The sequence below is a fragment of the Eleutherodactylus coqui genome, chromosome 6 (assembly GCF_035609145.1).
Source record: "Eleutherodactylus coqui strain aEleCoq1 chromosome 6, aEleCoq1.hap1, whole genome shotgun sequence".
Classification (NCBI taxonomy): domain Eukaryota; kingdom Metazoa; phylum Chordata; class Amphibia; order Anura; family Eleutherodactylidae; genus Eleutherodactylus; species Eleutherodactylus coqui.
This window is the reverse complement of record NC_089842.1, coordinates 177,800,143-177,813,472: the sequence shown is the minus strand read 5'-3', so window position 1 is coordinate 177,813,472 and position 13,330 is coordinate 177,800,143. Positions and strand designations below refer to the sequence as shown.

The following is a 13,330-nucleotide window of genomic DNA, read 5'->3' as shown; positions in this document are numbered from 1 at the left end:
TTGCCCCTACAGATAAACTTTCTACCACATTCTTTCTTCATTTGTACATTAATGAAGATGAATGGATTAAGTATTAATGGCAGAACATTCATTTTTGTTGCTGTCTAATGTATTTTTTAGACACATGCATACAATTAAGACATCCGTATTTAACTCATTACATACCTAATCAGTCAAGTCGGAGACATCAAGATTCAGGGGGTATCTGTAATAGAGGTCACTGCATCTCTGCTGACTCTTAAGGTGCATTTACACACATAGATGATCGCTCAAAAGGTGACTTGAGTGATCATTTTGCATAAACTACTTGGTACTAATGCCTATTAGTACCAATTAGTAGCGTGTGAGCCGCCTGGAGCTGCATTTAGGAAACAGACCACCGGCTGTTCTCTGAATACATTCCCTTTGTTCTGCCACTGGGCTGACAGCTGTGAATGTAATCAGCGCTCCTCAGGCACAACACAGCGTGCGGTCCTATCAGCTGTTCTGCCGAACCATGGATTTCATGCCGAACTGAAAATCAGTGTTCGTGAGAAGACTGAAAGATGGGCATATTTACACGCAACGATTATCGCTCAAAAGATGACACTTGTGCGAATTTTGAACGAATAATCGGTATGTTTAAACAAGCCTTTATGTATAGCAAAGGAATTTGCAACGGATTCTAACACTAGGAGTACAATACTTGCAGCCCGATGCTATGGGGTTACAGCAAACAGGTATCAGAATAATTTACATCTAGATCTCCATGCTCTCCGTTTTTAATCGGTTTTATTTTGGAAGAAGAGGGGGGGGGGGGGGGAATAAAAGCGCATTGGCATCTGTGGGAATTCATTGTTATAAACAGGACTCTTCCTGTCTACAACACTAGTCTATGTACCATGCCCCTACCACCGGTGTAGCGCCAGCATTGTGAACAATGTCCACACAAAAGGTACATTTTCTGTCTGCAAAAACTAGGAATTGCAAACATACTAGCTGCTGTTCTGGATAGTCATCAGCAAGAAGAATACTCACATCAACGCTAATGAGTTATGGCTCTTTTACAGGGGCAAACATATGCCCAAACATCAACCCATGTGCAGATGCCCACGATCAGCTACTTTATGTAGAATCTAATGGTCAGCACCGTGTGCGGCAATGCATGTGGAAGGAGAAAATCCTAATACTGTTCAAACAAGAAACCCCCTCCCACAACAGCTTTTGCTGCATTCATGTAGCATATTGCACAGAAGCAAAGCACGCGTTTCGGCTCCTCCTGAGAATTTTTCGGAAAGGCTCAGAAAGGGTCAAAAGGTGTCTTACCTTTACTGTATGCAACATGCCATATAGACACAGCAAACAGAAGAGTGAGCGGCAGGAGGTTTTTTAACTTGAATTATTGTACGTAGGAATAAAAATGTTCGCTTTTTCACACGGACAAATCTAAAGCTCAGAACATTTTTATACTCCGAGAATCAACAGTCAGCCAACGGACAAACATTCATTCTATTATCTTTAAGCCGCTTTCACACGACCAGATGTGAATTGTTGATTCCACGACCTGCATCCGCACGGTCGTTCCATGGTGAAACGCAGGCATTGAAAGGCAGGCATTTTCGGATCTTCTTTCACTCTCTGCTACAAATTACATATTCCGTAAGCGGAAGGGAAAAAAAACCCCCAAAAAACAAACATGCTTTGTTTTACTGTGAAATCCGCACAAATGGCCTCCATTGATGTCAATGTAGGTGTCTGACCCACAGCCCATACGCAATTAATATTGCGTATGGGGTGTGGGTACACGTCATCGCTAAGCAATGGCACACAAATTTTTTAAAAGTTTAAAAATCTACTGCACATGACCACCTCCATGGTCATCTGCAGTACAGTAAAGCGTTGAACGCAGGGTCACCGGCTGGGCTCACAGCCTGCTAATGCGAGCCTGGCCTTACAATGGACAACTACCGCTATCACTCCTGCACTTTCACAGTGGAGATCTTTCGGCCGCCTCCATTCACTACAGAGTTTGAAAGACTCCTGTTTACAAGTGTGAAGCCGCTCGCTAGTTACTGTGTTTATGTGAGCTGAAATGCAGAGACGAGTAGCAGCGATTTGTGGCTCAGCATCCTGTCGGTCGCTGTGTGTACACGGGATTACTAGTGCTGAAAATTGCTGTTTCAAGTGATTATTCGGCATTAAAATCGTTCCCCGTAAAGATATTCGTCGGGATTTATTATTTTACTTTTATTCACAGCCCAATTGTCTGGTGCACAAATAATTGGAGGAATGTTTGTACTGATAATTGGAAAGTGTATGAGGGCCATAACTCAACATTTGCACAAAAGTTAGGACATAATATATTGTTTGCTAGAGTGCTTTTAGACGGAACAATTCAAACGTGCAAAAGTGACAGATAATCGTTCAATCCAAGCTCACGTCAACGACTGCTAATCCTTCACTTTTTGCTCATATTATGTAGGTATATAACAAAAAATAAAAAAACTGTTGAGTGACAATTGTTGCATGTAAATGTGCCCACCCTTCACTCTTCTGCCGAACTATGAATTTCAGTTCTGCAGTTCGGCAGAACAGCTGATAAACAGGACCGGCACGCTGTGTTCTGCCCGGGGAACTGCTGAGAACAGCTTTTTGCATGGTCTCAGCTGTTCTCAGTTGTCAGGCCCCACGGCAGAACAAAGGGAATGTATTCAGAGAACAGCAGGTGGTCTGTTACCTGATTACAGCTCCCGGAGGCTCCCTTACTACTAAAATCCGGTACTAATAGGCATTAATACCAAGTAGTAGTTTATGCAAAATGATCACTGAAAAGCCCTCTTTTGAGGCAATTCTCTGTGTGTAAATGCATCTTTAAAAGTACCATCTCTTACTAAACATGTTCTTTTCTTACAAGACAGTCCTTCACATTGATGGTCCCCATGTACCACTTGCAGTCCTCCATGAGTAACTCATCCCTCCACTGGATCACTAACACAAAAACCAAAAGTCAAGGCACTGGAGTATCTATATAAAACAAAAAAAGTTTAGTCCATCATTAAAGAGCTGCAGACGATAACATCTTGGCCTTTCACAGCCTTCGTTAGGTCTGAGATTCTATGAGACCTGACATAGGCCAAGATAGTCCAAAACTCTGCAGTCTGACAGAGGAGCAGCATAAAAGCTTTGTGGTGTCGGCGCCCATACAGCCTCACATAAGGAGACAGAGTAATCAAAACTCAGGTCAACGGCACCCATCATCCTTTTCAGGCCACTTGGACATCTTCCTCTTTTTGCTAGTTTCTCCTGTAGTTCTGAGTAGCTCCATTACTCCTAGCAGTCTGTACCTCTTTAAGAGGAATCAATGCTACATTTTAGAATGATACGCCGCTACCTTGGATGTTGCTTTTTGTTGTAACATCTTCAGCACATTGTTAGCTTCTTTAGCAACGTCAAATTTCACCATTCCATGGAGATACAGACGCCAACAGTGTATACTGTTCTAAGGACAAGGACATTAATATCTACGCAGCCTTGGAGACGTAATTCTTGCAGTACTCCAAGTGCCATCTCTGCTTGCTTAACCCCACTTACCGCACACTAATGCAAAAAAAAAAAAAGAAAGACAGCTCAAGGTCCTTTTTATTAAATAGCAAAGTATCCTAGATAACCACTACCAGGGGAAAGGAAGTTAATGCACTGTGAAAACAGAAGCTGATGTCTACATTTTGGCAACGACTCTTGTTGTTGCATTAAACAGGGGAAAAAAAGGAATAAAGTCAGTCAGTTCAGCCGCCGGACGCTGCTGACCCATTCAGATTTTCCTTCAGACTAAAATATGTTCTCCACAGATAATAACCCGTATGCAAGGGAGGACATGGTTAGTCAGCAGATGGCACACGATGGCAGCATGGCCAAGAATGATTCATGCTGTGGCAGGCATTTACTAACATCATTAAAGCACTTCTATGGAGGTGGGCAGCCCATGGAGAGGGATGCTGCTTTGGGGTGGACAACTCTTAAGCATGCGGTGTAGTCTAGATTGGTGATCTACAGAGGAGTATTGGAGGTGCACCTGTCTATACTGCATGGTCCGTATAGGCCTCTGATGCCCAACAGAGGTTGTATGGGTGTAGACAATTATTCAAAAATTATCCAAAAATGGGTGCTTTACTGTTTTAATACATCTGCCCCCCCCCCCCCCCCCCAGCGATCCAGGGCTGCAATACCTGCAGTCCTCCCGGTCTTTGTTTATGCACGCAGTAGTCATTTACCGTTCTGCTGGTATCACGGACTGCCACCCATCCAAGTGAATGGAGGTGGATCGGGCTAGGATCGTTCCGGCTAACCCGCCTCCAATCACAGTCAACGGAAGTCGCTCACACTGAGCTAGTCAACGGAAGTCGCTCACACTGAGCAATTACTGTTTATTGTAGTCACTTTTTTTTAGTTTAGCTGCAAACGAAGCAACTCCAACAAGCGAGTGACTTCTCGTGCAATGACCTGTAGGGGGCTGCATGTGCATGGGACAATTATCCAAATTAGCCATTTCCAGCAAGAATTCAGACTATAATGGCCCATGTAAAGTACTCTTATACGGTAATGTGCTTGTTGTGAACCGTGATCAGCAGCAATGCTCTTGTTGTATCATCTCCGGGCTTCCAGCTTGTTGTTGGGCAGTTGGCAGACCAAACCTCCTTCGAAGCCTGTGGTCTCCCTGGAAGAACACTGCCTGCGCGATACAGAGGAGAGTAAAGCCAAAGTGCATTTGCATGATGCTTGACTAATTTACTAAGTGTGTTGAGTACTAAACAGCCTAAGAACAAATTTGGTGAGAAGTTCTCTTTTAAAACATGAAAAAGTGACATGAAATAAAAGGGCGTGATTCCATCTCACTGGGAGGCACCAGAATCCTCTGTTCTCTCCAGTTAATCCAGAAAGCTCATTTCCACAGTCTGTAATTCTCTTTGTATTGTCCCGTAAAGGCCTAAAACAATTGTGCAGCACCCAGCCAGTGCCACGAACCTGCCGTTACCATCGCAACGAGGCTTCGTAAAAGATACGGGATGGTTGTTAGCGTACCGTAATTATATTAAGCGTGGAACGCAGCACCCGCAAAGATTTTACTAGATTGATGGGAGCCAGACAAGAGCTCAAATCCTCATTAACAGGGAAAGGCGAAGACAAAAATAAAGCTAAAGACGTCTCAGAAGATTGAGTAAAAGGAGAAAATATAACAATAGACAAATTCAAACCAGAGACCGCAAATTGGACATTCAACGATACAGCGTTAACAGCTAATGGTGGTGGTGGATCTAATGAGCGATTAGATTAAGGTGGGCGGGAATCCACAGCAGCCCAATATTGCGCTCACCAATATGAGTTTTCCACAGTCATGCGAAGGGTTTTTAATTTAAAAACGCATCACATCACTTCTGTGAATTGCGCCCTTCATGCACATGAGAAACCATATGCGTTTCCTGTTGTGTGTGCCCCCTCTGCTGCCCACACTGCAGAACATGCCAGGGTTACATTATTGGGAACAGTGTGTGGGGGGGGGGGGGGGGGGGGTCTCAGCAGTTGGACTCTGACCAATCAGCAAGTTATCCCCTATCCTGTGGATAGAGGGTAACATGCTTTGGTGGGAATGCTCCTATAAGACATAAAGCAGACGTAGTAAGAACAAGTCAGCAGCAGCTTTTGATAGGTATTCAGATAGCAGGAAGTTTGTGTGTAAACTGCAGAGAACGGCTTAAGGCCCATTTAGACAACGATTGCTCAAAAGATGAGCGATCAAAAGATGAGCGATCACCTTGCACGCCAAAGGATGCAGAGAACAAGCGGGGGGGCCGCTTGCTTTCTGCATCCAACTGTTCTCCGCTGGGAGCGTCCGGCTGTCATACAGCCAAGCGCTCCCAATTGAGGATTCAGGGGACAAGCCGTGTCCCCGCTTGTCTTCTGTATCCAGCTGTTCCCCGCTCGGAGCGCCCAACAGTTATACACCCGAGTGCTATGAGTGGAGGATGCAGAAGTGCAGAAGACAAGCGGGGTGGCGCCGCTCAACTTCTCCATCCAGCTGTTTTCTGAACAAAGTGCCCGGCTGTTATACAGCTGAGCGCTCTGAGCGGGGTATGGAGAATACAGCTGGCCCGCTCTGTTCTTCATACCCAGCTTGTCATCAGGGAGCGGGAAACAGCTGAAACAATAGTATCAGCTGTATCCCACTGCAAATCTCTGATAAGGCTGATAGTCTTCTTTCAGGACGCTGAAAGACAACGATGAGCGATTGTTTAACGAAAACTGCACGATGTTAGTGCAGTTACACACAACGATTATCACTCAAAAGACGGCTTTGACCGATCATTGTGTCTAAATGGGCCTTAAAGGGGGTTGTCCCGTGAAATCAAGTGGGGTTCAGCACTTCTGTATGGCCATATTAATGCACTTTGTAATGTACATCGTGCATTAAATATGAGCCATACAGAAGTTATTCGCTTACCTGCTCCGTTGCTGGCGTCCCGTCTCCATGGCTCCGTCTAATTTCTGCATCTTCTGGCTTCTTTAGACGCGCTTGCGCAGTCTGGTCTTCTGTGTGCTCGCGCCGGAGAGCTGGTCTGCGCGTCGTCATTGTAGCTCAACCCCGTCACGTGGTGCCGATCAGCCAATTAGGTGGCTGTAATCGGCAGTGAAACGCAAGACATCCACGATGCACCATGGGAGAAGACCCGCGGTGCACCATGGGAGAAAACCGCGGTGCACCATGGGAGAAAACCGCGGTGTATCACTGGGAAAGGACCGGCGGCCATCTATAAAAGAAGAAACTGCCCGAACGTGGATGCAGGTAAGCGATTTTTTTGTTTTAAAAATAACAAAGGGATTGTTTATAACGGGGCACAATGTGGGGGTAGGTAGAAAAAAATATTTTTTTGATTTCGCCGCGGGACAACCCCTTTAAGTTCACATCTACATTGGAGAATTTAGTTTCCCCATTGCGTTAAAGGAACGAATCAGTCCCCAAAAAAATGAATGATGCCTTGTCTACTCATAGACTATAAGGCCGGACTCACACTACCAGATTTGAATTGCGGATTCTACAAATTGCCGTCCGCGCAGACGGTCCATGGTAAAAAGGGCATTAAAAGGCATGCAATACATTAAAAATTTCCTTAACACCTGCATGTATTAATTGCATATTCTGCGAGCGGAAGAAAATAACTTAAGAAAAGATTACTATGGATGCATGAGACCCGCAGCCCATACATAATTACATTGTATATGGCAACGACACGGGAAATAAAAAAAAAACAAAAAACTGTGCTGCGCACGATAGCCTGAATGCCTTCGCGGTCATATGCAATATAGTTGCTTGTCGTCTGCAGGCCTACCGCATGGAATCCACTGCAGGCCTCCCGCATGCAGAATCAGCCCGGCCTAATGGGTTTCACCTAGCTCAAATCATTGTACTGGAAAAGTAGTGCAGCGCACCCCTCTTCCCCCGTTTTATCTGAGATTTTGCATCAGAGCCTCCAATGTACAGTAGATGCAATCAGAACCCAAGTCAAAGCTTTAAATAAATTTAAAAAAAAAAAAAAAAAGTGAAGTTATCCTAGACTAATATTAAAGTGCTTTTAGACAAAACTATTGTTCAAAAGAAAGCATTCAAACGAGCGGAAGTGAACGACTACTACACTGTGCAGCAAATTTTTTTTTTAATTTCCATAACCGAAAAGTAATGGATGTTTCTGTACTATTAAAACATGCTGATTCCACTGGTAGAACTGAATAGCAGCAGCACGTCTCATTTGCAAGGTATTTAATCCCTTAGTTACCATGCTTTTTTTGTTTGAGTTAAAAAAATAATTTTTTTAACTCAAACTTCTTTATCCATCGACGTCGCCGTCTGAGGGCTTGTTTTTTGCGGGACAAGTTGTATTTTTCAGTGGTGCTATTTAATGTACTATATAAATAGAACTTTTAAAGTTTTTCAGTATAAGTGGCGTAAAATGAGAAAAAAGTGCATCTTGTTTCTACAGCCCACAAGTCAACAAAAATGACATAGCTTTATTCTACGGGTCAGTACGATTCCTACGATACCAAAACTTACGTAGTTTTTTTTGCTGTACTACTTTTATTTTTTCTCAAGGACATTAAATTTTTTTCTAATTTTCTTCCTCCATCTTCTGCACAGAATAACTTTAATTTTCCATCCACATAGCTGTGCAAGGACTCCTTGTCCTGTAGTTTGCGGTAGTACCATTTGGAATATATACGACTTTTTGATCACTTTTTATTGCATTTTCTCATGGAGACAGACAGACCAAAAAAAAGTGCATTTTGGCAGTTTGTTTTTTGAGACGACGTTCACCGTGCGGGGTAAATAATGCGTTCCTTTGATAGATCGGACTTTTACGGACGCAGCGATAGTAAACATCTATTTTTGTTTATGATTTTGATTCTTTTAGGCTAACCAATGACCTGTAAAACCACAGTTCACTACTTACAACTTACTGGTGGATGATCCACAGCATTTCCGCCATGTGGAAACATACCCTATATAGAACATAAACCTACCCTTATAGTATTCACTCAGCATGTGGTATAGAACAGCAATTGTGAAATAGTTGCGCAATCACTTTGTTATTCTGTTTATTAAGCAAGGTTAATGGCGAGCCTACTGGATCAATTGTATGGGCATATTTCCAACAAAAACAATACAACGGCAACTGGATTACATTATTCCCCATAACTGAAAAACCTTACGTGACAGAAAAAAAAAAGAAACCGATCTACTTGAATTCGATGCACTAAAGTTACTGTAAGCCACCCATCTGCTAATCAGTTACAAAAATTGTGTTGCACCGTGTAATGGTTCAGTCTAAATGCGAGCCAACGACCGAATGACGAACAGTAATCATTCACTTTTCATTCGTCGTTCATTCTATACAGGCATAAAAATCATGGTTGGTTCATTCACTTCATTTGGTTTAACGAGCGCTCGTTTAGTTCTTCTCAATCGCCTATACGCAGAATGTGAAAGACTAAACTTTGCTCGTTTTAACGAGCCAACAAGGTCTGCACGAGAGCAAACGAACTAGTGGTGACGTCACTAACTTTTTCAAAAATAAGGGGGGGGGGGGGGGGAGCGTCTTGAAAAAGTGACTGTCGAGATATAAAAGGCACCAGTTAATAGCATGTGCTAGCTTTTGGGCACAAAAGGATGGTGTAAAGCAAGCAGCCTTGCGCTGGCATAAGGAAGTGTCTTAAGATCAGGAAGATGGGTCAAATTTATCACAGCACACCCCTCTATGAAAAGTTTGGCGCATCTTCTAACTGCCTTATCTAAATGTACGTTGCTTAAATATTACAGCGTATTAGTTAATCTGCCCCAAAGTGTTTAAAAGCTGCTATTAATATTGCATGTTTGTGTAGAGAACACATCGTGGGCATCCCTGTCTCTTGCAGCTAAATAAAAGCAGGGTTAAACTAATCAGGTTACACCAGCACACTGAACTGGGAACAGAAGCGCTCCAGTCCTACCACACAGACGGAGAGTCATCGGATAGTCATCCCAAGCCAGTAATTCTCCTAACACAACACATAGTACATAGACTTACACACATCTTCCTGGGGGCAGCCATGAAGAGATGTCAGATTCAAAATGGCATAAGACGAATCTGACCGGTGACACAAAACTCTCCTCCCAGTCTTCACCGTTCCCTGCAGCAGCTAGGAGTCATGTTTCAGAAACTTCCACTTAAAGTGCGAAACACAGACCACTACCACCGTGCTTCTTACAAGTGCCCGAAACTGTGCATACAGCGGCTCATAGACGAGTACAGTCATCGGAAATATATGTGGCAGGCTTTTAAAGAGGCGGCTGACAAACCTGTGCAGAACACCCTGCAGTTAAAAACTTGGGAGAACTTGAGACGGCTTGTTCGAACTTCCAAGATGTTAAGCTAATCCACCGAAATTCTGCTGCTCTACAAATAGCAACTTTTATGTACTTCAACTGCAATTAAGATCTAGGCAGGAAGTAGACAAGACCACTCTAAAAAGTACCTTTACTCGGTATGACTGTTAGGCTGTATCAGCCACTATCGCTCCTCCCAAAAAGGTGGCGCTGCTGAGGCATTGTTCCATCTTTTAATTTGCATAAATTTCCCAGAGGAGTATGGATGGCCTTATAAGTCTCCTCAACTTCACTAGGGGTTCTCACCAAGAGCCCTTTTACATGGGACGACCAGTCAGGTACAGGTGCAATCAAAGAACGGAGGCAAAGCGGGCCAGGGATTGTTCCAGCTATCCCACTTCATTCACAGTAAATAGGGAGTCATTCATAGATGAACAGCCAGGTGAGGAAAAAAGGATGGGTATAGCCAACCCAAAGAGGTGCCAGAAGAGGTTTTTTTTATAGAGCTAGATGCAGCCCATTTTTGAAACACGAATGGCGGTGCTGCCAATCATGTTAGATGCCTCCCCCAATGATGGGAGGGCCTAAGAGTAGAGGAGCAAGTAACTTGCTTTGAAATGCACCTTGAGGCGATCTACCTGGCGCTCTCCACCAAGCTCATGCCATGCGACAGAAACTCCAGCACTATTCTAACCATCCACCGTAGTGTCTTACATGTTACTCTGAGGCATTGTCCCATATCCTTATCACCATTTCCTTTGTTTCGCACCCCAGCTTAACTGATGAAGCGGCCTTTCACCTCGAAACGTGTTTTACTGCTGGTATATTACGATCACCAATAAAAAAGTGTTATCAATACACGGGATCTTGAACAATAGTTTGGCTGGTTGCGGCACACAGGCTATTTTTCCTGCTACTCGCTCATAAATGAATGACTGCCTGTTTACACAGGCCGATCATTCAGCTTTTGTGCATGCAGAAACTGAACAATGAGCAAAGTCATCATTTGGCATCCAGTTAGTGCATGAATTTACACTGAACGACAACAGATAAGGTTCTCACTGCATGGCGGGAATCAAAAACTATTATTGCCCGTGTAAGAGGATCCCTCAGGAGAAGTTTTATCCTTGCCGACCAACCATAAGACTGCATTCACCAAACATTATTGGATACAATGTGGCGTGCCATCCTCAGATTCCATCTGAACGGCTGAAAAATGGTATCCAGATGGATGTACCAATTAGTCAAATGGCGACCAAAAATGGAAACTTTCATCTCCATCTGACATGGTTTTTATCATTACAGGACACAACAGTGGTGTCGACTAGTAATAGGCCATGCATATTTAAAGGCACTATCAAATTGGGAAGATCCCTTTCCATATGTGCCGTTAAGGCACCTCACAGAAGGAGCCCCTGTCGGGGACGCCTTCATTTACCAGAGCAGCTTCCACTCCGGTAAACTCAGCCAGAACTAACCAGTTGGTTCCCCACTGGTTGCTTTCAACGCCCCACGACCACCGGGCCAAAATAAGGGCAGTCAACGTTATCTCACAATTCTACAAAAAAATTACAAGACTCTAAGTGACCCAAGCTAGATGGAAACCCCTATTATACAATGGCTACTGGAACCAGATCTAGCTGCCATGAAAGAGGTTCTGGACAAAGCTGCCATCTAGTACCCGAAATCGGTCTTTATTTGCACATTTCCACATTTTAGCCACACAGTTACAATGGAGGGTTATATTTAGTTTTATTTCCTCAAAACCAAAAAAAGTCAACAGTTTCCAAAAACACAGAACTGATGTGACTGCACAGCCGGCCCATTTTACTGTACAAATATATTACTTTTATTCTCAAACTAACCTGATGACTTTGTAACTGATGTATAAAGGGTATAATTTTGGGCCGGTGCAAAGCCTGGTATACAGTCTGATAATTCATGGCATGTCTGGAATCTTTCTGCTTTATTCTGCATTTTTCTGAGAACTATATCAAATGATGCACATCTGTAATGCATTGTGCTGCATATGAACACATTCCAGAACCGTAAGTCGGGTATATACTCGATATAGGATATTCTAGTAGCACTATTCTGCAAAAGCCTGATGATACGGATACGGGACTTTAAAATGTGGTTTGGGGCCTCTTGTATGGTGAACTTTCTTGCATGTTTCAAGTTAACCACTTAACGACACAAGACATGCAGTTTGTCCTGTGTGCGCGGGGTTTGTATAGACAGGGTTCGGGAGTCAAATCTGCCCCATACAATGTGGGTGTCAGTTGTTTCTTATAGTTGATAGCCACCAGCAACAGCTGCAATCAGCATTTATGCTGATCATGGCTGTTAACTCTTTAAATTCTGCCAAGTCTGACAGCAGCATTTTAATTCGTCGATAGGAGTTATGGGTCTCAAGCGGGCGCTTGACAAGGAATATCGCGGGACGCCGCTCAGTTTTCATGGCAGCCGGGGCCTTCTGAAAGCCCTCAGGGTTACCACTACAGATTGCGTGGCTTGATAGATTGCCTGTCTGATCGTAGTATAATATAATACTATGCAGGAGCGATCAAACCATTGCAAGATCAAGTTTTTAAAAAAAATAAATAAAATCGTAAAGCTCAGTTTAAAAAGTTATAAGAAAGAAAAAAATTCTCATATTTGTAATAAAAAAAAAAAAAAATCTAAATAACCCCCTATCTCCCCCCCCCCCCCAAAATACATGGTATTGCCATGTCCATAAACGTCCAATCTATTAAAGTATCGCATTATTTGCCCCGCACGGTGAACGTCAGGAAATAAAGTACACAACAGAATTGCGCTTTTGGGGTGACGCATTCTCCAAGAAAAATCTAACAAAGTAGTCAAAAGTTATATGCATCTCAAAACAGTACCAATAGAAACTACAGGACGTCCCTCAAAAGAACCCAAAAAACTAGAACTAGGTCAACGAAAAAATAAAGTTATAGCTGCCACAAGTTGGCAGCAGAAAATACGTTTTCCAAAGATATTTTATTTTTCAAAATAGTGCAGGGGGGGAAAAAAATATTGGTATAGCTAATTGATAAATAAAAAAAAAAAGTTACGTTTGTCAGGAAAAAAACAAAAAAGGGAAGAAAAAAAACAAAACAAAACACAGAAGCGGTCATTAAGGGTTTAATAAAAGTCAAATCTTTAACTCAGAAACTGGTCTCTGCTAGCTGTGATTTCTTAAATTGAGCAATCCCCACTGGTGGTCCACAGTTTCTTCCAGAACCCATCACGCATGCAAAATTAATCTGCACATCGTTATCAGTCACGACCGAGTGTAAGAAATGGGTTAGTGCAGGATCTGCAGTGTTACCAGGTTTTCCTGATGGTCTGTATTAGCAGATAAGCCTCTGCAAGGTTATTTTGTGGGCGTAGTAGTCCAGTGTCACATACGAGCAGGCTCGTCTGAAGCCT

The 13,330-nt window shown here is 43.2% G+C and overlaps 1 protein-coding gene across 5 annotated transcripts in view; it reads right to left on the bottom strand.

Annotated features, from left to right (window-relative positions):
- Nucleotides 1-13,330, bottom strand: part of MAPKBP1 (mitogen-activated protein kinase binding protein 1) — a 182,634-nt gene that overhangs the window by 101,284 nt on the left and 68,020 nt on the right. The window contains exon 1 of one of the 5 annotated variants that reach the window (XM_066608315.1): nucleotides 9,591-9,641. The exons of the other annotated variants lie outside the window; for them this stretch is intronic. Coding sequence (XP_066464412.1) covers nucleotides 9,591-9,614 — 24 coding nt within the window. The 5' untranslated portion in view covers nucleotides 9,615-9,641. Of the gene's footprint in view, nucleotides 1-9,590; nucleotides 9,642-13,330 lie in introns of those variants that run through there. 5 annotated transcript variants of the gene reach the window in all.